Raw genomic sequence first — 27,501 nt, 5'->3', positions numbered from 1 at the left:
AGGAGTTGCAGCTCACAAGTGTGTACAGCACCTGGGAGACTGCACTCAAACAAAGAGGAGACTCTCACTCTCGTTCACTCTACATCACATCAAATGAATATTACAATATTAAATACATCACTGAAAATTAGGTAGTTGTAAACAACCTCCTAAACTCTAGGAACTAATCCTAAACTAAGGAGATGCGTTACAACCATATAACCATTTCTCCATTATTTTTAACTCTATATCTTGCAAGGCAGCGTATTCTACTCACCTTTCCTTTATCACCACCCTTGCTTGCCAATTATTTATTAGCAACATGTATTTGGCGCTTTGATTGATTCAGGAGTATCAGAGCTTTGAGAAACTTAAGTTGCAGCGGAAATTTTGGTGATTTATAGGAAAAATTCGGTTTGCCTGCTATGTCCCCAAGTGCATCTGTAGCATTCGGGTTTGTACGCGTTCAGAACGACTCTGAATCAAGCCGACCATGTGTAAATTGCAGTACTAGTTTGCAATTCAGCCCTGGAAAACAGCGAGCCAAGCCGAGATGTATGCTTTCTTTTCCAAACGCCTTGAATTTTTCTCGCAACTTTATTTTCAGATCGACTGATGCAATATGCAGTCTTTCCTTAAATTTGTCTTCTATTCTTGTTTTAGCAGAATGTTTTGGCTGATTTCGTATTTATTTTGATGAATGTAACAATGCAAGATCTGTCACGGATAAAACCGCAGATGATGCAAAAGGTGCTTTCGTCAATCAAGCTTTCAGATGACAAGCAAGGCGATTTGGCTCATGTCAATCATCGGGCCAAGGGATTTAGTGGACGCTCTGAGGCATCCAGTCACGCGGAATTGATGGAATTATTTCCCGTATGCACCGGTTTCGGTTCAAACACTAGAGTTGCAGAAAAAAAAATTATTATGCCCTCTGCAATCAGCCAAACTGATCTGGTTTCGAGGTATTTTCATGTCCAGACATTTGTAATTTGATCTATTTATTAATTCTTGATAGCTGAGCGAGCTTAAATGTATGATAAGGTTAACTTTGTGTTTTGCGCACTATTTGAAGGAGATCAGTGCCAGCAAAAACCCCCGAGCAGCACTCCACAGGTCAATTTGTTATTTTTTATAACGGAATGGTGAATATTTACAATGTGCCGGCTGAGAAGGTATTATATTGATCTCAGCAACAAATTTAATACATTCACAACAAATTTCGTATATCTTTTTGACTAAACGTTTGCATCTTTGTTCGCAAACTTATTTTGTCATTTTCGTGACAGGCATAAGCCATTATTAGGCTTTCCAGCTCTATAAGTTCGAAGAAGACAAGAAAACTTCAGATTAATATCAACAAAATCCAACAGATATTGAAATCGCTGCATCATAAGCCTGCATCGAACGTCAGCCTCAAAGACTTCCCATAGGTAAGACGTGGATCGTAAAATATTTTATATTGACAAATGTGGTTCATAACTTCATACTATTCGACAAGATGTAAAAAGTATAAAAAGGTTTTCAACATTGAAAATTGTGTTTTTAACATTATTTTTTAACTTTTTTCGCGAGCAGGTCTGGAAATTGTTTCGAAATTATCTGTGCAACGGCTTCGTCCAAAAGCGAACGGAGAGGTAAATAAACTCCATATCATTTTTAAAAATTATGTAATTATGTATATTCAGAAGATTGAATAGCAAATCCAGCATTTAAATCAATTAAGATAATTCTATTTAATGTAAATTTAGATGACTGAGAAGGCAAATGTGTATTAAAAGGATGAATTTTTTTGGCACAGAATTAACAGAGTGTCTCCTTACACCACGATGAAGCCGGCGACATTGCCTTGGAAAGGCAGGAAAGATTCAGACGACCAGATCATCCTCATGTTGGCTTGCTCATCACAATGATTTTCAGATGTCTGTGGATGGTATGGACCATTAAAGGCATCACGCGGCATTTTCTAATCTTTTAACGAAATCGTTTTCATCGACATTAAATTGAGCGAAGGAACGCGTTTTCTCTCGAGTACCACCGTGAGCAGAAGCAAGCACCGCCTCCATTCTCACATCGTTCGGGTTGTTAGCCTGGAGCTGCTAATCAATTTCTTTATTCTTTCATTTATGGTAAAGATATTATTCATAATTTTATTAAAAAAAAAAAAAGTGTATCTCTTGAGGGATCTTATATGTGACGTGAAGAGTAGAAAGTTGGTAATGTACATCATGTACGTTGTCAATATGTTTACAAGTCCACGAGTATTTAGTTATTTTCTAACTATATAAATTTCATGGGAATCTCGGTAACGAAATTTGTTAGCTAATATAGATTGATTTGGTGATTTTTAATAAGGTAAAGTTGTCATCTAGTACAACTGCACTCACATTTTTATTTGGTTTAGAATTATGCAACATTAACATATAAGCCCACCTACTTTTTCAATTCCTTTATAATTATGTAATCCAAGTATTTCCTTAAGTATTTATTTTTCATTACAATAGAGTTATCGTGGACAAAGCTCCATTCTACGTTTATGAGCTTCTTATATGAATAAAATAATATCAAATTCCATATTATAAGTTGCAACATAATAACATTGTTATGCATAGAAATAGATTTCACGTACCTTACTCTTATAAATTATAAATTCCATGGGAATCTAACGAAATTTGTTATGTAATATAGATTGATGTGGTGATTTCTTTAATAAGGTAAAGTTGTCATCAACTACAACTCTACCCGCATTTTAATTTTGTTTATCAAGCAACATTAATTTTTAAGTTCACTTCCCTTTTCAATTATGTAAAATTTAAGAAATCTAAGTATATATTTTATATTTTGGTTTATAATTATGTACCATTAACGTATAAGTCTGATTATCTTTTCAATTCTTTTATAATTATGTAATATTAACGAAATTCAAGTATACATTTTTAAATAAAATAAAGTTATTATAAACAAATCTATCGATCTATTTTTTTAAATGTATAACATAGTTAACATTATTTTTACTACGATTTATTATTAGGGAAACTAGACCAGTAACCGAAATGTAGATTACAAATCCAAGAGACTACAAATTTAAGAAATTACGTACATCTTGTAATAGATAAGTGTATTACCAAAGTCATTAGAACATAAAGTATAACAAAAAAATAATTGAGTAACAGGTTGTTGTAACCCTGTTGAAAGTATATAAGTGCTAAAAGAGACTTCATTAAAAAATGATGGAACTATTGTAAGACACAGAGAAACCAATGCCAATCATATTGTAGTAGATACACCAATGGGTGTTGTAAGGTCTTTAGGCGGGGCAACCCGATGGGGGGGTTAGAAGTATCTGAAGGAGCCTAGGTGGAGAGGTCTGAAAGAACCATGGAGTTGCATGGGGAGATTGATGGGGGAGGAGGAGATGGTTGACTTGGGTCTAGAAAGTTGAAGCTTGTTTTGTGAGCATGCGAAGTTGGGTAAATTATTAGCAGGTTTATTATTAGAGAGAAAAACATGAAGGAGGATGACAGAGCTATTGGAAGCTAGAAGAATGGCTTTGTTGTGAAGGAAATTCTCCAGACGCAAATGTTTGGGTAGCTTGTCAATAGAAGTGTTCGATAAAATTTTCTTGATGGTGGAGATGACTAACATAGAGTCTCCTTCCACCATGAGCCTATTGAAACCCTGCTGGTTGGCGATTTACAATCCCATTTCCTATGCATAGAATTCAACTACATTATTGGTGGCGTGGCCTAAAATGCCAACAACCACAAATAATAGATTGTCGTTGTCATCCCTAAGGATGCCTCCATAACTTGTCTATCCTGGGTTGACTTTGGATGCACTGTCGAATTTGTATTTGATAAAGCCAAGAAGAAAGGGGGACCAAGTAAGGGGGGAAGGGGGGGATGAGGAGAGAGAGAGGTTGGGTGGGTGGATGTTGGTTGAAAAATTAAAAGGTAGAATAGAATGGTGCTTTAGATGGAGAGATCTACTAGTTGTTGGCAATCTGCGAGGAGAGGAGGGTGGTCCCTATTACACTAAATGATACATTATACCAAACAGAATAAGAAGAGGATGGAATTTACTTAAAAATTTGGCTATTTCTTTCTTTCCAAATCAACCAAAATATGAATCCAGGGAAGAGAGACCATGCTTTATTAAGGATTTCGCTTTTGAAAGGGAAGGGCTTCCAAGCTGAGATTGTTTCCAAGAGTGAGTTGTGTCTATCTTCCTACTTCCTTAAGTAGGAATATAATTTTGTCCAAACTTGATCCACAAATGAACAATCAATGAACAAATGCTCAACACTTTTGGGACTAGCTCTACGCATATAGAAAATAGAGGATCCTTCGTAGTCACTTCTGACGATTTTATCCCAAGTCAGGGCTCTCTTCCAAGCCAATAGCCATAGGAAGTGAGAAATCTTGGGCCACATGTTAGCATTGGGGGCGTAGATGGTATTAGTGGCCAAGGAGTACACTTCCATCATAGTGAATATGCCTGTTGATTGATAACCCCAACATAGTGTGTCAATGCCATTTGTGATTAGGATAAGGCATTGCTCAAGATGACGTTGTAGTGTTTGCCATAACCATAAGGGGATTCCCGAAGGACAGTCATATATTGTTTTCCGAGCACACCATGAAGATCTTCTATGTTGAGGCCAACAATATTTATTTACTTGCATGTAACCGTTGCCTACCAAGAATATTTTTAGATCGTTGAGATGCTCTTGCTGGTCCAATTTAGGCATTTGTTTTCATGAGTCCTGCCACAAGTGCGTGCATATTTAACAAAAGCTATGGGTCTGTATGAGAGATTTGTTATTTTAAGCAAGAGTCCATATAGAAGATCCTAACATTGAATGATCCAACTTTAGTTTTTGGATTAGAGAGTGGTGAGGTATGCATTTTTCATGCCATAAATTTTCTAGAGATATTGGCCCTTTTGAATCCAACACCACCACAATTTGGCACCCATAACATCCTTATTGAAAGTTTCAGAGTCTCAAACATAAGGTTTCCCCAAGATTTGGGAAGGAAGAGTTTGTCCCGGGCCATAAGGGCCCACTTGCGTTATCTACTCATACGTTGACCCCATCGCCCCCTCCAAAAGAAAGATTTGTAGATATTTTGAATGGTTCTAAGTGCTCCTTTTGGGGCCACCAAGATTGAGATTCTATAAATGGGTAAAGCTTGGAGAACAAGCTTGAGGAGCGTGAGGTTCCCAATGATGTTTAAATCTCAGAAGGTCTAATTATTGAGCTTATTGGATATTTTATCAAGAAGATATTACCAATGAATTGTTTTAAGTATTTGCTAGTGAGAGGGGCACTAAGGTAGATGATGGGAAGGGAAGATCATTGGAAGATGAGCATTCTGTCCAAATGGGATTGGATTCCTAAATGGATATTGAAGAAGAAAATTTTCAATTTGGAGGGGTTAATGGAAGTTCTAGATGCCCATAAAATCTCATCCAAACTCTGCTTTAGAGATTTAGATTCTTTGAATGAAGGTTGACCCATTAACACTGTGTCTTCAATAAATTGTTGGTGAGTGGGGGATTCATGGAATTACTGAGGCGAATATAGGATAATAAGCCTTTCCTTCTACTAGCTTGAAGCACTCTACCAAGACCTTCAACTACAAGGAGAAATAGGAAGGGAAATAGGGGGTATCCTTTCCTAATGCTCCTTGAAGAGTTGAAGGTTTTGGTGGGAGAACCATTGAGGAGAATTGAGGAGAATGGAGAAGAAAGGTGAGGTGAAGAGAAAACAAATCCAATCAGTTTAGTCTTGAGATAAGCTGAAAGCTTTGAGGGTGTGATAAAGGTAAGACTAGCTTAGTTTATCAAATGCTTTGGAGAAGTCAAGATTAATAACCATGCTCACTTTCTTGAGTATTTTCAAGTAGTGGATGAGCTTATGCACAACAATGATTCCATCTAGGATTTGGCACCCTTCTACATAACCTTATTGCTCCTTGAAATGAGTGAAGGTAGAAGGGATTTTAGATGGTTGACTATTATTTTTGAAATAGTTTAATAAAGGACATTACAAAGGGATACATGCCACAAGCTACATAGTTATGTGACTTGAGGATAAGAGTGACGAAGTTTGAATTGAGAGTAGGAAGGGCAAATCTCATCTTTTTGAATTCATTGGCAGCGCTAAAATTTATGGGCCTAGGAATGGCCAACAGACTTGAAAAAAGTTTGTAGTAAAGCCATTAGGCTTGGGGGCTTTACTTTTAGGAATACTCATGACCACCTCTTCCAGATCTTTAAGGGTGATTTCTATCATGAGGGCGACATTATGATCATGGGAAACTAGAATATGGATGTGGGAACTATTTTTCTAATGGAAGTTAGCCTATTGGTCGAGGGTTCTTTCAAGAGATTATTGTAGAAATTCCTGAGCTCCCCTTCTAGGTCCTTGCATATGTGAGTTTTTTTTCTAGAGTTTTCTAGAATGGAAAATATTTGGTTGTGGTGGTGATGCCAGAGCATAAATATGTGCAAGAATCTAGTAATTTTCTCTCCCTCTTTTAACAAATTGATTTATGATTTATGTTTCTAGAGTTGTTCTTCACGTTTCCTTCTTTATTATTATTGCACCAAGATAGATCCTTTCTGTTGAGCTAAGGCTTGAATCGACACACTAGGATAATTTGTTACTGTATATATCCCATTTGGACTTTTAATTAGTTTTTTTTCTTGGAGAACATTCGTAGAATCTTCCTTGGGGCCATCTTTTGATTTGAGCCTTGAGGGATTTTAGTGTTTTCTAGAATATTGGCATTGGGGGATGGATTTGGAGTTCCATTTCCTTCCACCATTCCTTGGATTTATCCACAGAGGAAGGATCCTACAGCCATAAGCCTTCAAATATAAATGGCCTGTTATTGGGGCCTATTTGATGTCAAGCTCAAGGAAAATGGGTCATTAAACTGACCCCATGCTTGGTAAAATAGAAGCTCCCAAGAAAATATCTTTAGCAAGAAAAGATTTAGAGATTAAAAAGAGATTAGACAAACAAGAAATTTGATGTTTACCTCCTCTGTGGTTGTTCTAGGTGTGGATTCGATTGCGAATAGGGATTTCCACCATGTTCATCGAGTTAATAATGTTGTGGAGGAGGTGTGAGTTAGTGTCAAGATGGAAAATGCCACCCTTCTTTTCCTCAAGTGATTTTATCAAATCGAAATCACCTCTCACCAGGAAAATATCATTATGGAAGAGTTTACTTAGATGCAGAAAATAAAATAATCTACATGTATTCGACTCTTTGATTAATTCCAGGAGTATCAGAGCTTTGAGAAAAGGTAGGCTGCAGCGGAAATTTTGGTGATTTATAGGAACAATTCAGTTTGCCCGCTATGTCTCCAAGTGCATCTGTAGCTTTCGAGTTTGTACGCGTTTAGAAAGACTCTAAATCAAACGAACCAGGCGTAAATTACAGTACTAGTTTGGAATTCGGACCTGGAAAACAACAAGCCAAGCCGAGATGTATGCTTTCTTTTCCAAACGCCTTGAATTCATCTCGTAACTTTATTTTTGAATCGACTAGTGCAATCTGTCGTCTTTCCTTAAATTTGTCTTCTGTTCTGTTCTTGTATTCCTACCAAAAAAATCTCTTTTTCTCTGGTTAGTTTGGAGGAACAAAAACTTGACTTGGGAATATCTACAAAAAAAAAAAGGGCGTTGGTCTGGACCTGGGTTTTGAGTTTTATGTAGAAAAGCGGAAGTGGACAATTTGCATCTGTTCATAAGCTACCCCGTGGTTACAAAAATTTGGAATAACTTGGATGTCTCATTTGGGTTACAGCTCCCACTCTTCTCTGATATTCTAGACTGTCTTGAATGGTGGAGTTCGTAGCATGGCACCAGGCACTTCATTCCACCCATTGTTTTTTGGGAGATCTGGAGGTGGAGGAACAATATTTTTTTCAATGAGTGCCGTGAAAGCTGGGTAGTGGTGATGGAAAAAATTCAAAGCACAATCTCAGCTGAAATACATGCTAGTACATCCAATAAACTGCCCAAAAACCCCAAATCTGGGCGCAGATCTCCTTCCCTACGGGCTTTTTTGACGGACCATCACAGTGTAACAGTTGTGGATGCGGATACATTATCCTATATTTGCCAGAGTTAACATATTTGGTACACAAGGGGGCAGGAAAGGGTCCCAACACCAACGCTGAGGCCATGGCATTATGGGGACTCCTCTAGTTCATACATTATTTGAATATTCCTACTATCCACATTTATGGGGACTCAAAGGTCATCATTGATTATGTATGTGGGAATGCCAACATCAAAAAATCCTCTCTTCAGCCAACAGATCTCTACTCTCTGAAACCCTCTCCAACACTCCACCATACAGTAAGGACTTCAATGTAGAAGCACACTGCCTCTCCAAAAAAGGCATCATGAAATATCTCGATGGGCTCCACATATAGATTAAGATGGATGAGACTTGGTTGGAAACCGAGATTATGCCTTTACCAAGATAACTACACCCGGACATACTCTTTTTTATTGCGGATTAACTACTCTGCATTACATCTTGCTCTTCATGTTTGTGAAAAAATACAGATATATGCCTAACATATGCTAGAATATGCTATGCTGATTTATCTTACTACAACAAACAACCCAGAATTAGCATAGAAATCTTTTATTTATCCTGGTCTGGTTATAAGGTTCATTTTTATGCATGTTTACATATTAGCTATCTTGGATATATAATTCTGATATGCTCCTATGAGATGCAGACTTTGAAACATATGTAATTTCTATACAGAATAAATATATCACTTTTTTCATCTGAAAGAAAAAGAAGCAGCGAACTTCGTGTTTTTCGCACTATTTGCAACAGATCAGTTCTTGCAAAATCCCCTGAGCAGCAGTCCACAGGTCAATTTGTTATTTTTTATAACGGAATGGTGAATGTTTACAATGTGTCGGCTGAGATGCAGCATATAACAAGCTTCTTATATGATGCGAGGGATGTGTTAGATGCTAGTTTGTGGCTGATTTGTATATATATATTAAAAAAAAGAGGGTCAATAAAAAAAGCTCCTGATGGGAACTAGCCTCTCCCATTTCAAAAAAAGAGAAGTATTATTTTGATCAACAAATTTAATACATTCACAACAAATTTCGTATTTTTTTTTTTTTACAAAACGTTTGCATCTTTAGTTCTCTTGGCGTCACGCTTATTTCGTCATTTTCCTGGCAGGCAGAAGCCGTTATTAGGCTTGCCGGCTCTATGAGCTCGAGCAAGAAAAGAAGACCTCAGATTAATATCAGCAAAAATCCAACAGATATTGAAACCGCTGCATTCCAAGCGTGCATCGAACGCTGACAATGAAGATCAGCCTGAAAGACTTCCCATAGGTAAGACGCAGATCGTAAAATATTTTATATTGACAAAAGCGGTTCATGCTATTCAACAGAATGTGAAAAATTATAAAAAGATTTTCAAGGTTGAAAATTGTGTTTTTAGCATTGTTTTTAACTTTTTTCTCAGGCAGGCCTGCACATTGTTCCGAAATTATCTGTGCAACGCTTTCTCCAAAAGCGAAAGGAAAGGTAAAGCAACTCTAGATCATCTAAAAAAAATTATGTATATTCAAAAGATTGAATAGCAATTCCAATATTTAAATCATTTACTCGTAATTATTTTCCGTGTAAGTTTAGATGACTGAGTAGGCAAATGTGTATTAAACGGATGAAATGAAATTTTTTGGTACAGAATCAACATAGTGGCTCCTTACAGCACGATGAAGCCGACGACAACGTGGAAAGCAGGGAAAGATTCTGACGACCAGATCAACCTCTCGTTGGCTTGCCATCACAATGATTTTAAAATATCGGTGGATGTCATTTACTATTAATGGCATCACGCGACATTTTTTAATCTTTTAACCAAATCGTTTTGGTCGACTTTAGATTGAGAGTACACCCTGACAAGCGAAGCTTATAGGCAGCAGAAGCAAGCAAAGCTTGCAGAGAAGCTTCCACTCTCACATCGTTGGGTTTGGTAGCTTGAAGCTACTAAGCAATTTCTTTATTTAGCACCGTTCATATGGTACATAAATATTTATTTTTGTCAAATTTATTTACGCTTTTATTGTGGGCCCATAAGATTAGATCGTAACATTAATTATTAAATAGGTATCCATTCATTCTTTTATTTATTGTAGAAAGATTATTCAATAATTTTTTTATACAAAAGAAAAAAGGTATCTCTTGATTTAAGAGGGGTTGTGACCTGAAAAGTAGAAAGTCAGTAATGTACTTCATGTACGTTGGGATTATGTCTACATGTCCAACCGTATCTAGCTAATTTATAATAAATATATAAATTCCATGAGAATCTCTGTAACTATATTTGTTATGTTATATGGATTGATTTAGTGATCTCTTTAAAAGGTAAAGTTTAATAAGGTAAAGTTGTCATCTACTACAACTGCACCCACATTGTAATTTGGTTTATAATTATGTAACATTAACGGGTAAGTCCACCTAATTTTTCAATTCGTTTATTATTATGCACTATCAAGGAAATCCAAGTATATATTTTTCAATAAAATAGAGTTATCGTGAACAAAGCGCAATGCTGTGTTGATGAGCTTCACCTACTAATAAAAAAAATATCAAATTCCATATTATAAGTTGCAAGATTATAACATTTTTATGCATAGAAATAGATTTAACGTATTTTACTCTTATAAATTATAAAGCCTAAATCTAACGAAATGTGTTATGTGATATGGTGATTTCTTAATAAGGTTAAGCTGTTATCATCTCCGCTCAAAGTTCAATTTTGTTTATAATCGGGCAACATTAACGTATAAACCCACCTACCTTTTCAGTTCGATTATAATTATGAAATATTAAGGAAAGGTAAGTATATATTTTTATAATTTGGTTTATAATTATGTTAAACCACATAAAATTGAATATATCAGATGTAAAAGATAAATGCAAATTACATTTTATTAACTATATATATTTTTATATTTTGTGATTTTTGGTCTTCATATATCAAGTGGGTACTTGGATTTTGGTGACTATTCACATTTCACACCAACTTTTAGCAGATTAGGTGTCTAACATTTTTCTCCTTCATCTAAAGGGGTATATAAGAGTCCAAGAAGAGAGTTGTAATACAAAATGTGTAAAAATGCATGGCAGCAAAAGGTTGAATGAGCTCTCTGAAATGAAGGTATAAGGTGGGAGAACTCAAGGTCTCAACTGGTAGTGGTTTTAGGATGACCACCAACACTGGAACGCTTAGTGCAATTCCTGAAACTCTTCCACATCTCGCAAGAAGTTGAAGTCTTCTACTAGAGGAAGTGCTCATTAATTCTTTGAAGAGGGAGACCATTAATTTAGAAAATGGAGGTCTTCAACCTGCGGTGGTTTAAGAAAGGTCACTAACGAAAGGCATGCTTAGAGACTTCTATGTCTATAGCTACAACTCTGAATCTAGGTATGGTTGTCTCTGGCTATAGGCTCAGGCAGCTAGTTCAGGTTGTGGGTAAGGTTCGCTTGATGTGGCTTTGAAGCTTGTATATGACTATCAATTCCCTCGCCCCATGTCAAATACAAGGTGAGAAGATGAAGAAATATCAACTATAAGACCTATTAATATTCGTGAACAAATTTTGTGGTATGCTTTAAATATCTTCTTGGTTGTTGAAGCCCACTGCCAAGAAGCGATCCATCCAAGGTGAATCTTTGTTCTTGCAAGAGGCTTGTTTTTGAAGCATCTGTTTGAAGAATGAGCGTGTTGACCACAATGTTTTCATAGGTGATGATCAAAACGGTGATCTTTCACATGGCCAACTCTATCACAATGTTGGTATTTCATAATTTGTTGTGAATGTGGAGGAGGAGCAGAAATAGGTGAGGAATCGTCGTGAAGAAATCCAACGCTCTTAAATTTGATGGTATTTGAGTAGTCTGGAATATGAAAATTTTCCTCCTTATCATATCCAAGACTTGTTATGTGCTTGTTGCTGACAAGCTCTTCCCAAGGTCTGATGATAGACTTCAGAAGTGTAGACTGAACTTTTACATCTGCATAAAAATCTAATCTAGAACTGGGCATTGAATCAACCTCAACTTCATATTCTTGTTGTTGATGGGTTGGGTGTTTATCTCAATCTCCAACAAAGGATTGTTCTGAACAGGAAATAGTTTAGAATGACAACTCCTCTATTGAAGCTCATCTCGTTGTAGCTGTGAATCAAACTACAAAAATCAATATTTTCTTGTGCATTTTGAAAGAGTGTTTTAATGTCAAAAAGAGTGCTTTTTATTATTTCTACCATTTCATCGACAATAGAATGAATTAAGGCATTCAACACTTCCACTGCATCATCAAATGTGGAATTTTTTTTTAAGCTCAAGAAATGACAAAATGATGAGGGAAAAAATACCCACTTGTAATCTCAACACATTAAAAATAAGAGAAGATTCTAGGCCTATGACAAGCCCACCACGCAATGAATGTAGTCACCAGTGCAAACTTTGATTTGAAACAAACATAGGTGGTTTGAACTTCAAATGACAATGTTATAACCTATCAATATGATCCCTTCCACAATGTCGAATTTGTAGGCTATATTTTAGCCAGTAGGTGGGGATATGGAATTTTATAAGTCAAATTCTAAAAATATCTCATCATATGACATCTCTACTTTTGTGCATACATGGACAAGGTACACCATCACTTCCTTCAATATGTTTTACATACCATTTATATTGCTTCAATAAATTTGAATGGAGCCACGACTTCAACAACGTACACCATCACTTCATTCAATATGTTTTACATACCATTTATATTGCTTCAATAAATTTGAATGGAGCCACGAATTCAACGCTATATCAACACTTGTGTATATAAACTCACTGACACACATATATAAAGATACTGGAATTTGGTGTAAATAACACTCTGTAAAAAATTTATGAGCCCAACGGATAAGGCAATTCAATGCGTACAAGGAAATTCAACAACACACACATAAGGCGCAAACATACATACAATACTCAATGCAACATATAAGGCACAATTTTAAATAGAGTTTAATGCACCTCCGAAAGTTCAACACTTCACTCACGGTGAACCATTGCACATATATGAACAACTAAAGGGAAGGTTGTTTCCTCTTGAAGGTATGAACTACAGACTTTCCAATCGATAGAGTCTAGGGGTGAATGTTTGGACTGCATGACTTTAACACACATACTTCAACGCATTTAGGACTCAACGCTCCACTTAAACATGTTCAATGCATTCATAACCAAGATTATTCAATACACAATACAGTGGCTTCAACATAGATACCAATGCTTCATTCATTAATATAGTGTCAATGTTTTCCTTACTAGTGTTAGGAAGCAGTGTTCTAAACCAAATTTCAGAACCAACGTTCAACGATATTTGACCAGAGTACAAATTAATAATAGATTATAATGGTATGTATCCCTCCAATCTATCTCTCTCTCTCTCTCTCTCTCTCTCTCTCTATATATATATATATATATATATATATATATATATATATATATATATATATATATATATATATATATATATCTATATCTATATATATATATATATTGTGAATGATACCATTACCAAATCTACCATTGCAACATGAAAAAGGTCGAAGCCACACAATGTAAATGTGTTAGAAAACCTGCACAGATGAATCTAGCTTGTAAAGGTTGAACACACAGCTTTGCATATCCAAAACACTAAAAGAATTGAAAGAACAAAAAAGAGAATGATTGATTCAGAAAATAGGTTACAATGCTCATGATATAGCATTACTAGGTGAAGATTCCACGGTAATGCACCATAGTGGTGATCAATGAGAGGACTTAACACCTACAACAAGTTCCGGAGAGAGCTAGCCAGTTGCGGAGTGAAAGAAGGAGCAAATCAGGGAGTAAATCATGCAGAAGAACTAGCCTGTTACAGAGTGAAAGGAGGAGCAAATCAGGGAGTAAATCATGCAGAAAGGATCTTGCATGTAGTCCCATGCTCTAACTAAGTGTCTACATGTGCCAGTAATGAAGGTCCTAGGGGTATAGTACCTCCAACAACGCCCCTAAACACCACTATGGGGAAAAATATAAAATGGGCCCTGGCAACTAAGGCCAAAGGTCACCCAAAATACAATGCAACTTGTACAAAAATTGAGGGAAGAGGGAAAACCTCTTGGGAACCACCCCCCCCCACAAAAAAAAATACAATGTAATCAAAAGAAAAGAGGAAGAAAAGATAGTTGCTAAGAAACTATGTCCTTCACTCCAAGACGATCACGCAAAGAGTGAAACTTCTGCTTAGTGAATGTATTGGTGAAGATGTCTACAGTCTGTTCTGCTGAAGGACAGAACTGCAAATCAATGACCCGATCATGTACCAAGTCTCTGATGTAGTGCATATGGATCTCTATGTGCTTCGTCCGTTGCCGCTGTAATGGATCCCTGCAAAATTTGAGAGTGCTCTGGTTGTCACACCAAATGAAAGTGGGCTGGTGGAACTCGACCCCCAACTCAGTGAGGAAGTGTTGTAGCCACAAAGCCCGAATGGTGATGTTGACTATTCCTTTGTACTCGACCTCAGCTAAAGAGAGATAAATAGTAGCCTACTTCTTACTCGACCAACAGATAGGGCCAGACCCTAGAATAAGTGAATATCCAGAGGTGAACTTGCGATCAATGCTATCACTCGCCCAATCAGAATCTGTAAAGCCAAGGAGATTCAATGCAGTGCCTGCTGCATAGTGAATCCCGAAGGTGATGGTGCCCTGCACATATCGGAGGATGCGCTTGGCAGCTTTCCAGTGTAGCTCATGCGGCTCCTACAAGTATCTAGAAATTGCCCCTACTGCATATGAGAGATCTGGTCTGCATTGGATGAGGTACAGTAAGCTCCCCACTAGTTGTTGGTAGAGAGTACTGTAAACTAATGGAGTGTCACCTCCATCCTCAAGGCTGACCCCAGACAGAAAAGGAGTCGGTGCTGACTTGCAGTTAGTGTTGTGAAATCTCTCGAGGAGATCCTGTGCATACTTAGCCTCAGAGAGTTTCATGCTTGTGGCATCTTGGCTAATCTCAAGACTAAGAAAGAAGTGTAATGGACCCATGTCTGTCATCAAGAACCTATCATGCAAGGCCCTCTTGACTGCAGCAATGGCTGAAGCCGAGCTGCCGGTGATTAGGAGATCATCCACATACAAAACTAAGATAAGAAGAGAATCATGTGTCCTGAGCATGTAAACATTCATATCAGACATACATCTTTCGAAGTTTTGTGATAAGATAAAAGAATCCATCTTTGCATACCAAGCTCTCGGGGCTTGCTTAAGGTCATAGAGAGACTTCTTCAGTCTGCAGACCAAAGGTGAATCCTAAATGAAACCATATAGTTGCTCCATGTAGATCTCCTCAGATAGGTCTCCGTGAAGAAAAGCATTCTTCACATCCATCTGATATACTTCCCACCCCTGGGCAGCTGCAATGGCAAGTGCAAGGAATATGGAATCCATATTTGCTACTGGAGCAAAGGTATCATCATAATCAATGCCATGCACTTGTTGGAAGCCTTTGGCTACTAGCCTGGCTTTCTGTCTGGTGATTTTCCCATTTGCAGCACTCTTGGTCCTGTAGACCCATTTGCATCGAACAAGTTTCCTTCTTGAAGGAAGGGGACTAGATCCCAGGTCTGGTTCTCGAGGATGGAGTTATACTCCTCCTCCATGGCGGACTCCCAAGAGGGATGCCCAACAGCCTCAACATAAGACTGCGGATCAGAAGACTGAACCAAATGACAATGTCGGGATGGTGTTGGGTCAGTGGTAGTGAGGGCAAGAGGAGGCTCAATAAACTCTGAGCTAGTCCTCCGCACATCAGAATTATCCCCCACAAGACCATTTCTAGCAGCCAGGTTGTCTTGTGCATATATCTCACTTAAGATCCTTGTTCTCTTATTTATGACAGGGGAAGTTGATTCATTGCTGGAAGCTCGATCTGGGATTGGATGTGGAACATCATATGCATGCATTGGATTTGTATCTGAAGAATCTGGCTCTGCATCTGCATGCTCTGTATTTGCATTTGAGTGTAATGAGTCATCATCTTGGTCATGAGGTAGATAAAAGGTGTTTGCATGCGGAAATTGAGGTGCATGCGAGAGACTTTCCTCAAATTGGACACTTTGCTCAATGATGAGCTTGTCCGTAGAGGAAATCAGGAGGCGATATCCCTTCACACCATCAGGGTATCCAACAAAGATGCACTCAATTCTTTGTGGATCAAGAGCTTTCCTCTTTTCAGAGGGGATCCTGGCCCATGCTCGGGAGCCAAAAACACGGAAGTGGGTGACCCCTGGTTTAGTACTGCTTCAAGCCTCAAAGGGGGTCTGATCCTTGACAGATCTATGAGGAGATCTATTCTGGATGTAGTTAGTACAATTAAGTGCTTTAGCCCATAGCTTATGAGGTAGTGACTTAGCATGCAGCATGCAGGAAGCCATCTCTTTGAGAGATCGGTTCTTTCTCTCAGCAACTCCATTCTGCTGCAGAGTGTATGGAACTGTGTGCTGCAACTGTATGCTGGACTCAAGGCAAAGGTTCTGAAGTGTTGTGTTAACATATTCCCCCCCATTGCCTGTACGGAGGGCTTTGATCTTTCTCTCTGACTGTGTCTCAACTAGTGCTTTAAAATCTTCAAAGTGCGCAAAAACTTCAGATTTGGCCCTGAGAAGATACACCCAAGTATATCGTGAGAAATCATCAATAAATGTAAGCACATACCTTTCTTTGTTGATGGAAGGATGAGGAAAAGGCCCCATGAGATCACTATGGATCAGATCTAGAGGATAGGATGCTCTGTGAGTCTTGCCGGTGTCAAACTTTTCTCTAGGATGTTTGCCAAGGACACACCCTTCACAAACTCCTTTGGAGAAACTCATATTTGGCAAGCCTTCCACCATCTCATGCTTTCTTAGCTGCTGCATATACCTATAACTTAAGTGACCGAACCTCTCATGCCAAAGCCTACTACTATCATCAGCATGTGTAAGAAATAAGGAGGATTCAGATTCAATAAATTCAGAAAATGTATACAGTTTAGCTCCATTGTTTACCTCACCGGTTGCAATTTCGGAGTTGCTATGTAGGTCATATATGTTCACTGCATCTGGAGTGAATTCCACTCTCTTTCCAGTGCTAGAATGAGTGATCTGATAAACTGAAAGCAGGTTTACCGAAAGTTTTGGAACATGAAGCACATCTTCAAAGCTTCCGTGTAAAAGTTCCACTCTACTTTTTCCGGTGACCTCAATAGGTGAGTCATCTCCCATGAGGATGGGAAGTCCTTTGCATGCATCCAAAGAGGAATAGACTTCCTTTGTAGTAGCCATATGATGAGATGCACTAGAATCTCAAAAGCTATAATCCATGCATCAGTGGAAGAGTTAATTGCAACTAAAGCATGAAAATTGTTTCCTTTCCCATGTGGTGGATCCTCAGTTTTCTTCTTGGCGCCCTGAGGGATGTGGTCCCTAAGGTTGTGCTTCTGAAGGATTTCTGCCATTTGGTCAATTTGTTTCTTCATGCAAGAGGATTCTGGATGGAATCCTCGGTGACAATAGGTGCATTTGTCTCCTTTCTTCCCTTTCTCATTTTTGGAGCTAGGGGAGTCATTGAAGGGATTGGTGTACCCTTCTTTCTTTGGATGGGAATACACTTTTCCCTTGTCTTTTTGCTACTAATTTTTCTGATTTGAATCAGATCTATGACTTTTATTGTTGCTGCCATCATGCACAGCAAATGCATGCACTTTTGGAGGTTTGATTTTCACCATGCTAATGAGTTTATCTTGCTCAAAAGTGAGTGACTCCATGAACTCTTTGAGAGAAGGCATAATGTAGGATTTACCTGTTGCGAGCCTTACTTAATGAAATGTAGACACAAAGACGGAGTATTCTGGTCCAAGCTTTGACATAATAGAGAGAACTTGGTGACTCTCCTCCTTGGATTTGTCAATTCCACAACCCTTGAGTTGCAGCAATAGATCATTATATTTGGTGAAGAAGTCTTGAATTTTGTCATAGTTTCATGGATCCAATGAGAGCAGCTCCACTTCGAGCAAATTTCCTTTCATGTCATCCTGTTTCATGTAGATTTCTTCAACCTTTTTCCAAATCTCATTGGGAGTACTGCAGGCAGATAGATGGAACTGCAACTCTGGGGAGTTGCACATGCATATGGATCTGTGGGCCTCATCCATGCAGCTGAGTTACTTGGATTTCTCTATGGCTGAAGCAAGTTCCACTTCTACAGCCATGGTAATCCTGTACAACCCTTTTTGACAAAGGTATCAAGCCATTTGGTCCTTCCATTCGTGATAGCTGTACAGTGTTAGGATTGATGCTTTGGGAAAATCCATTTTCTGTCGATCTTCGATCTCCAAGCTATAATACCTAAAAAATAAAGTACTGGTGCGCCTTTTATCTAGCAACCTATGGGCTCTGATACCATGAAGAGGTTTTCCATTACACCAAAACCCATAGGTGTTGGTAAAAGTTCCAAACCAGTAACTAGGATCCCCAGGGTGGAAATTACGAATTCCATAGAGGTGCGGTGATTCTTCCAACACCCCTCGGGGGAATCGAACCTACGTCCAAGCTCTTATACCATGTAAATTTGTTAGAAAACATGCATAGATGAATTTAGCTAGTAAAGGTTGAACACACAACTTTGCAGAGAAAAGCCACTAAAAGAATCGAAAGAACAAAAAAAAGAATGATTGATTCAGAAAATAGGTTACAATGCTCATGATATAGCATTACTGGGTGAATATCCCAAGGTAATGCACCATAGTGGCGATCAATGAGAGGACTCAACACCTACAACAAGTTTCGGAGAGAATTAGCTGGTTACGGAGTGAAAGGAGGAGCAAATCAGGGAGTAAATCATGCAGAAGGACTAGCCAGTTGCGGAGTGAAAGGAGGAGCAAATCAGGGAGTAAATCATGTAGAATAACTAGCTAGTTATGGAGCGAAAGGAAGAGCAAATCAGGGAGTAAATCATGCAGAAAGGATCTTGCATGTAGTCCCATGCTCTAACTAAGTGTCTGCATGTGCTAGTAATGAAGGTCCTAGGTGTGTAGTACCTCCAACACACAATGTAACCATTTAAAGGCTATGCTCCACCAAAATAAGCACTGCATATGGTTGAAATTGAATGAAAGAAAATGGTTGATATTGTTCCCAAACAAGTCGTGGCTCGAACTTGGCAGCGAAGCAATCACGCAATGATGGCATGAGTCAAGAAGAAATTACATAAAATGACATGAGTTTGGTTAACCACGGGCAAAAATTCAGGCCGTGAAGGTGTATAGACAGGTCATCAACCTCCTATTCCGCCAGTTTGTTTACCTTGTTTATCTGCCAATCCGGCACATAAATGGAATGGAATTTCGTGAAAATAACTTTCGACCATTAAACAACTTACACTAGTTAAAAACGCAAAATAACAAGAGCGTTATTGAGGTATTTCAATATTTTCACCATAGGTACACCCAACTAACTGTGGCACTTGCCAATATGGCATGGACAAAAGGATGTTGAGCAAATCTAGTAGGAATTTTTGCCATCAATGGGTTGAGTTAAGTCACAAATTTTTTGGAGGGAACGATGAAATTCAATGCATAATTTATATTCTTATTTCTAACGCAGAAAATTCCTAGTTCCTTATGCACAAGAGAGAAAGGCTCCTCAATGTAATGTTTCAGGCCAAATGCAAGTTGTAGAAAAACCAATGGAGAGAGTAGTCAGAATAGGAGCGTTGGGCAGAGGAGAATGCATTTGTGTACACTGAACAATAGCATGGTTCGAGTTTCTGGTTGGCAAAAGTGTAGTTGCTTAGAATAACATTTTGCACTAAAAACTAAAATGTTCACTAAGTATCTCTAGTGTAGGTCTAGTGTAGGTCTGCAGCCTGAAAAACAGGGTAGGAAGCACTGCATAGAGGCCACAAAACAAGTGGCTCAAATTGGAGCAAGGCTAAAATTTGCCCGCTTTGATACCATTTTAAATAACATAAATGAAATGGACCAAATGCTAAAGATAAACATGAATTACATTCTATTAACAAAATTTACATATTTATTCAATTCGTTGTAACTATTGATCTTTATAGGCCAAATGGTCTCTTGAGCTATAGTGACATTTCACACTAACTCCTCTTAATAGAATAGGTGTCCAACATTAATGTATAAATCCATTTGCCTTTTCAATTCAATTTATTCATAATTATGCAATATTAAGAAAATACAAGTTCATATTTTTCAATAGAATAGAGTTATCGTGAACAAATTCTATGTTAATGAGCTTCCTATATCAATTAAAGAAAATCAAATTCCATATTACAAGTTGCAAGATAATAATATTTTTATACGTAGAAATATATTTCATGTACCTTACTCCTATAAATTATAAATTCCATAGGAATCTAACAAAATTTGCTACTTAGGGGAGGGTCGCCAATACATGTGCGCCTTCCCCGCCACGTCGTAATACCACGCGTCAACCCACATGGCTCCGGTACGACACCTGTCCACCGTGGAGCTGGCCGTGTGGGCTATCACCTCCAACATTAAAACACGAACTTGGCGCCATTTACATGGTTGGTCTGGGCTCATTTCGACCATGTTCCATTTTCCCTTTGTCTTTCTGCTCGGGGCCGGTAGTTGGGCGAAGCCCCCCGTCGAAGATGGCGCGGGACGGCCCTGTAACCTGCGCGCATGGTGGTTAGAACCTGTGTTGGGGGAATGCTGTGTTCGGTTGACAGGGTTTGTATTGTTGCGCGCAGAGTCGTTTATTCGTGTGCTGGTGCGAAGGTTTGATGGAGTTTCTGGGTTTCTGGCTGGGACAGCGGTTCTGCTTTTCTTGTGCTTTTCCGCCTGGATTTCTTGGTCGTTCTGGAATGCAAGTTGTTTAACATGGAATGCCGGTTGTTTAGCATTTCTCTGGTGGTGGTCTTATTCGGCGATTTTGTTGTTTGGGGAGGAGTCGGTCGCCATTCTACTGAGCTTGAGGTAACATAACATTTTTAGGGTTTAGCTCTGCTGTTTTTGTTGTTTTTGTGATCTCTAATAGCTTCTAATGGCTTTTTTCTTCCTGTTGCAGGTGTTGCAGGTGTGGAAAAGGACGTTGCAGGTGTGGAGAAGGTCTGGCGAGCTGTGGGGAAGGTGGGGGAGGTCGGCGACCATCCATGGCCTGTAACCGGTGGGATTTTTAATCCTACCAGCTTTACTCTGTGTTTTTCAACACAAGCATCTCTAACAGGATATTTTGTGAACTTTCTATGGCATTTTATGGCAGTATTTTGAGCAATTTTTTGAGGGTTTAGGGTTTTAGGCATTCTATGGCATTTTTGCTGTTTTAGGGTTTAGGGTTTTAGGCATTCTATGGCATTCTGTCTGTTTTGGCTGTTTTAGCCTGTTTTAGCCCTCAAAACGCTCTGTAGCTGCTCTCCCCTGACTTGCATAGCCGGCCTCGAGCAGAAAGACAAAGGGAAAATGGAACATCGCGGAAATGAGCCCAGACCAACTTTCGAAACTCTCTGTAGCTGCTCTCAATTGACTTGTTACTGTGTTTGCTTTATAGATAAAAACGCTGCATTTTTATTGTCCCTGCTATTTTATCTTTTTCATTTGGGATATGAGGGTTTCTCTTTTCTTTCATAGAGTTCTGAGTGCTCTGCTTGAGTTCTGAGTGCTCTGCTTCGTGCTATTGTTTGTTTTATATTCGACTGCTCGGAGGGGAAGGCTCTTCTAAAGCCTCACTAAACCCTTATGAAGCTTCTTCGCAGACTTGCTACTCAGGTTGCTCTCTGGGCTACAGTGTTGTATGGAAGCCGTGGACATTTGTATGGACTTTGTATGGAAGTCGTGGACATTTTACGACCTTAATCACAGTTATACTGTTATCTTGTTTCCTTCTATGAAAGTCTTATTCCGAATTTTACACACAAGTTGCATTCTCTATTATTTAAATTGACTTGGGCTACAGTGTTGTATGGAAGCCGTGGCCATTTGTATGGACTTTGTATGGAAGCCGTGGACATTTTACGACCTTAATCACAGTTATACTGTTAATTTATTTATGGTTTCTTGAAGTCATAACTGTTATCTTGTTTCCTTCTATGAAAGTCTTATTCCGAATTTTACACACAAGTTGCATTCTCTATTATTTAAATTGACTTGGGCTACAGTGTTGTATGGAAGCCGTGGACATTTGTATGGACATTTGTATGGAAGCCGTGGACATTTTACGACCTTAATCACAATTATACTGTTAATTTATTTATGGTTTCTTGAAGTCATAACTGTTAGCTTGTTTCCTTCTATGAAAGTCTTATTCCGAATTTTACACACAAGTTGCATTCTCTATTATTTAAATTGACTTCTCTGGATACTGTTTGAACGCTACTATTCTTGATTTACTCATTGTAGAATATTATGATTTCCTTATGCTGTAAAACCTTGCATAGTGCTAAGTTTTTGAGATCGTTTTCACTTGTGACGGTGCATCTCTATTTGAAGGTTATTTTGTTTTTACAGCTGATGAGTTTATATAGTCCAGAAATGGGTAGGGTTTACTGTTTTATGAACAAAGCTTCTACTCTTTTATTTCCTTTTAATATCGCTCAGCTTTTACTAGCAAACTTTATAGGATTAAATCCTTGTCAGGGTTTTGTTAGAGTTTTGTCAGGGTTTTGTTAGAGTTTCCTTGTCAGGGTTTTGTTAGAGTTGAAATGCTCGATAATGCATGCAGAGAGATTGACCGTTCTTCATGAAGAAATAGGTTCGATATCTGCTTGAGTCAGAGTGTTGGTGTTTTCAACCTGTAACTCCAGTGTCTCTCAGTAGTTATGTCTTCGGTCAGGTCTTGAGTGGGCATATCAATTTGGAACAATTTCTGTTTTTTACACCTATGACCTGGAGCATATTTTTCATCACAATTATAGGAGAGTCCATTTCTTTGGTGGTCTGCCATTTGTGTTGGAGACAACCTTTGTACTTCCAAGGGATGTGTAGGAATTGTGCTAAGTTGGAATATTTGATTCTGCAAACAGATTTCTATGCACTTTTGAAACTTTTCTTCCTAGTTGCTTGGGGAACAGGGATATAAGGAGTGCAGAGCTATCGGGAGAGGAGAATGTGTTGATAATAGTGATATATTTGTAGGGTGCTGGTGTCCATTGTAGCTGTTGAATTGTCTAGATTGTGTACCTCTGAATGTAAATTTCTTGTAATATGTGAAAAGAATATTGAATCAAAACCCTCCTTGACCCGTATATAGCACATGACCTACTGAAATTTTAAATTTATGGAGTCGGTATAATCTCTATTCCAAAAAACATAATTATTGTTGCTTAGTTGCCATGCATTAGATACTGTGAACACTCTTATCAAGAGCCAATTCAATCCCTTTAAGAATGGCATGTGCTTCTGCCTGATTGTTGATCTTTCCTAAGGTTCATTCAAATTTTAAACATTATTTATCTCCAGCGTTGATGACAAGACCCACAATTGCAGTTACTCTGGATTTCCTTTCGGTACACTGATTTCCTTTGAATCTCTCTTATTTTTGCAATGCCTAGTTTTGTGCAGGGAAGTTTAAATTACAGGAAAGCTTAACATGCTGTAGATTTTGAGCTCTGAAGCAATTTTGTGGGATTTTTGTATACCTACTGCTTTGGAATTTCCTTCTTACATGTATTAGAGGCAATTCATAATTTTTCTGTACCGTAATACACTGTTATAGATCAATATTAACCCCAGAACTCATAAGTGTAAAAAGGGATCTAAAGAAACAGAGACATGATTCTCTTGATGCTTAAAAGATCCCATCTTAAGATGGGTCTACGCTGGTTTATATTTTGTAGATTTATAAATTATTGTAATTGTCAAACAATTGATCTACTCATGAAGGAAAATGAAAAAGGTGAATAGGTGCTTAGAAAAGAATTAATGACTAAGCCACAATTCGTCATATAGCTGATTAGGTTACTGTGCACCCAAATTTCTCAATTGCTTTTGGAAAGTTGATGTAACAAGATGGAACAATATGATTCTCATAGTTGTTCATCAACTGATTTGATTAATTTAGATACTTCCATCATTTTTACTGACACATATAAAAACACATGCTCTTTATAAGTTGGGCATACTCCACGGTGGACAGGTGTCGTACCGGAGCCATGTGGGTTGACGCGTGGTATTATGACGTGGCGGGGAGGGCGCACATGTATTGGCGACCCTCCCCTAGGTGATTGATAAAAATCATAACTATGTTCTTTATTGTATTTCTAGTTTCCAGCAATGTAAAGTTCTTATTCATTCTAATTCAATCAATAACATGCTAAGTATAGAGTTCCTTACTACTAGTGCCTCGTACATTAGAAGCGAGCAGGAGGTGTTTCTAATTGTGAGTGTAGACTTCTATTCAGTGTTAAGTGATTGTAAACTTGCCCAGCACTGTCATCACATTATAACGGTCCACTTATTGGAGCCATAAGTTAGTTTAGAGCTTTGTACAGTGCGCACAGAATAACTTATAGAAATAGTTTTATCATAATTAATATTTTACAGAAAGACATATTCCATTGAAAATTTCTTATCAACACACAGTTAGGTTGCCACAAGAAATCACTACTAGGTTGTAAGCCAAAATGTTGCTGTGCCAAGAAAAAGATACAATCCATCCAAAATCCACATCATAATGTGGTTAGAACCGAAAACATATGACACCCCTATTCTTTATGGCCCTGAGAATCTTGAGTGCCAAAACTCCCTGAGTTACCTTCTTGAGCCAGGTAGGTTGGCCTACCAGTCAAGGGCTGATTAGGAAATGGTCGATTGTTGCCATATGATTGATTCCAATTTGCAGCTTCCAACCATGGAGGTATTGAGTACCCATACCTCACATTTGCACTACTGACCCCTGCATTAATTGGAGGTGTGTAATGAGCATACAGAGAATTGACACCAGCTCTGGTAGGAACAAGGCAAGTGGGTAAACCCTCGATTTGATAGTGGGGCACTTGAATGTTTATGAGATCTTGGAATAATGGTGTATTATCTGCAATGGAGTCCAATGAGTTTGAAATAATCCTAGTTTCATCAGCTATTCTTGTATCGTTGATCATCCCTTGTTCCTTTTCAAGCATTTGTTGTGCCTTTCGTTTTTCCTTTTCCTGTCTTGCCATTTGCTTTTGTTGGTCCTTAACTTGCCTTGCTTTATCTCTTTCAATCCTTTCTTCTGCTCGCTGTTGTGCTGCAACAATCCTTGCTGCCTTCTTCTCCTTGACCATATCCTTCTTTTTCTGTTTTAATTCTTGCATTTCAAGTTTCTTTTTTTCTGACTCAACTAACAGGTTTATATAGTCCTCTGAGGTGAGTAGCTGTGAGCTTCGGCCCAGACGAAGACTACCCGGTGCACCTTGCGTTTTTCTCATTGATACTCTCTCTACTGGTAGCTTTAGGAACCGTCCAAGTGTCTTCTCCACCCCTTCCACCTGCATGTCATTGCTTGGTACTTCCCTTTCAGTATCTGTTGGAACTGATTGAACCATATCATTATCTTCATTTGATGCCTCATTATGTCCTTCATCTTCTTCCATTGATCTATTGGCCACAAAAAAATGAACAATTTCACTGTTCAATTCTGCTGGTTGTGAGGGCATGTTCATGCTTTCTTCATTGGTTGCTGAGACACTATGTGCATTCAAATTGATCATTGCTTCTGCTAGCCATGAAGGTGGGGTTACTTGGCTTGGCAATGTCAATTGGTCATTGTCAACTGCATGTTCAACAATATCATTAGCAATATCAGCGACAGGAATTTGATGTTCTTGAGTTGGTGGAACAATCTCCATGTTACTAGGAATTTGTTCATTGTTATATTGTGTTTCACACACAGTTTCATCATCTTCAGCATATAACTGTCCTTGAGACAGGGAAATCATATTACCAGCTGCAACAACATCATCTTGGTCATCTACTTCTTGCACTTCAACACATGTTTGGACATTCCATTCTTCCTGACCATCCACATGAAACGCTTGGCTACAACCAGTGTCATGCATAAGAGCATCATAGTTCAGTGGCCAGATTCCTGTCCTCCTAAAGCCAGCCTTGATATTTGATGGTGTCAAAGCCCTTTTAAAAGCTTTACTTGCAAGCTCTGCTAGCTCAAACCTTTTCACCTCAACCCCTGGATTCTTTGCCATCCATGCAGCACGCTCCGACCTGAAATAGTTCTTGAAAGGGCCAAACACACTAACATCAAGGGGTTGCAGCCTATGAGTGGTATGAGCGGGCAATGTCAACAGGTCGATGCCTAAATTGTTTGCTTCCTCAATTGTTTGTACAGCCATGTGGCTCCCATGGCCATCTAATATCAAAAGGTGTCTATTATTAGGCGAGACGCCACCTGGTACCGATGCAGCAAAGTGAAAAAGCCAACTTAGAAACAGTTCTTTAGTCATCCATGCATGGGGATGTGCAGCCATGCATGCACCTGGTTCACAGTTCTGTATATAGTTTTTCAGTTGATTTTTACCTTTGAATAGATAAAATCCTGGGATTGAAGTACCAATTGCATTAACACAACATAAAATAGTTATCCACTCCCTGCTCTTGGGCAAAATCTTTGGCACATTTCGGCTCCCTCTCTTGGCAATTACCCGCATGCCACAATTCCTCCCTGCCTGTAAACCTGTTTCATCACAGTTCCATATATGGTCTGCTCCATAAGAATGTTTATCATAAGCACTAGAAAGTGTGTCATAGAATTTTTGCACAACTGCAGGGCGCAAATTTAATGCTCTGTCTCTGTCAAGGCCCTCAGCAGTACGCAATACAAGTTTTGGATGCCTTGTTTTAAACCCAAACCACCATGATTTACCAGGAAACCCATCTTTGAATGGGTTTGGCCTCCCTTGACAGATTTGAGCAACTGTTGATTTGAGTTGTATCAACTCTAGCCCATGTCCCAGTTGGGCCATCTCTTTACACCACTCAACCACCTCGGCCTCCTCATCCTCAGTCATAACTGTAAGAGGCCCTCTACGTTTTGTATGAGTCAGTCCATTTATCCAATAATGTATTGACGAGGGAGGAATACCATGTTTTTTTGCAGATGCCCGAACTGAGTATCCATTAAACTCTATGTCGTCAATTGCAACTAACATTTGTTCTTTTGTCCATCCTCTTATAGCACTGATCTTTTTAGTTGAGCTTGCCCCTTGGACTGTTGTTGATGGTGGTTCTGTGGCTGATGGTGTGTTAACATCAGCGGCTGTCACATGGTCATCTTCAACAATGTTCCCTGGTGCATTGCTGGCATCGACATCAGCTGGCCTGTCATCATCAGACGATGTGCATCGCAGCTGCGCACCCTTGTCACTCTCCTGCCACTTC

General features: G+C 38.6%; 1 protein-coding gene and 1 pseudogene across 1 annotated transcript; both read left to right on the top strand.

The window, feature by feature from the left end:
* Window positions 1–404: 404 nt before the first annotated feature.
* Window positions 405–9,875, top strand: LOC149203130 (protein TIFY 10a-like; annotated as a pseudogene).
* A 10,677-nt stretch (window positions 9,876–20,552) lies between these two features.
* LOC149203129 (uncharacterized) lies at window positions 20,553–21,311 on the top strand. The gene is made up of 2 exons (XM_089401772.1): window positions 20,553–21,108; window positions 21,200–21,311. The coding sequence occupies exons 1-2, from the start codon at window positions 20,606–20,608 to the stop codon at window positions 21,309–21,311; spliced, it is 615 nt and encodes a 204-aa protein (XP_089257898.1). The 5' UTR covers window positions 20,553–20,605.
* The last annotated feature ends 6,190 nt before the right edge of the window (window positions 21,312–27,501 follow it).

This window comes from Pinus tabuliformis, chromosome 2_1 (assembly GCF_031772625.1).
Source record: "Pinus tabuliformis cultivar Carrire ecotype Pingquan chromosome 2_1, CPIR1, whole genome shotgun sequence".
Taxonomy (NCBI): domain Eukaryota; kingdom Viridiplantae; phylum Streptophyta; class Pinopsida; order Pinales; family Pinaceae; genus Pinus; species Pinus tabuliformis.
The sequence above is the reverse complement of the archived record's forward strand: the minus strand, read 5'-3'. Positions and strand labels throughout refer to the sequence as shown.

Coding starts and splice junctions, on each gene's coding strand:
- LOC149203129 (XM_089401772.1), top strand. CDS start 20,606: ATGGCTCCGGTACGACACCTGTCCACCGTGGAGCTGGCCGTGTGGGCT. Junction 21,109..21,199: donor GCCATTCTACTGAGCTTGAG/GTAACATAACAT, acceptor TTCCTGTTGCAG/GTGTTGCAGGTGTGGAAAAG.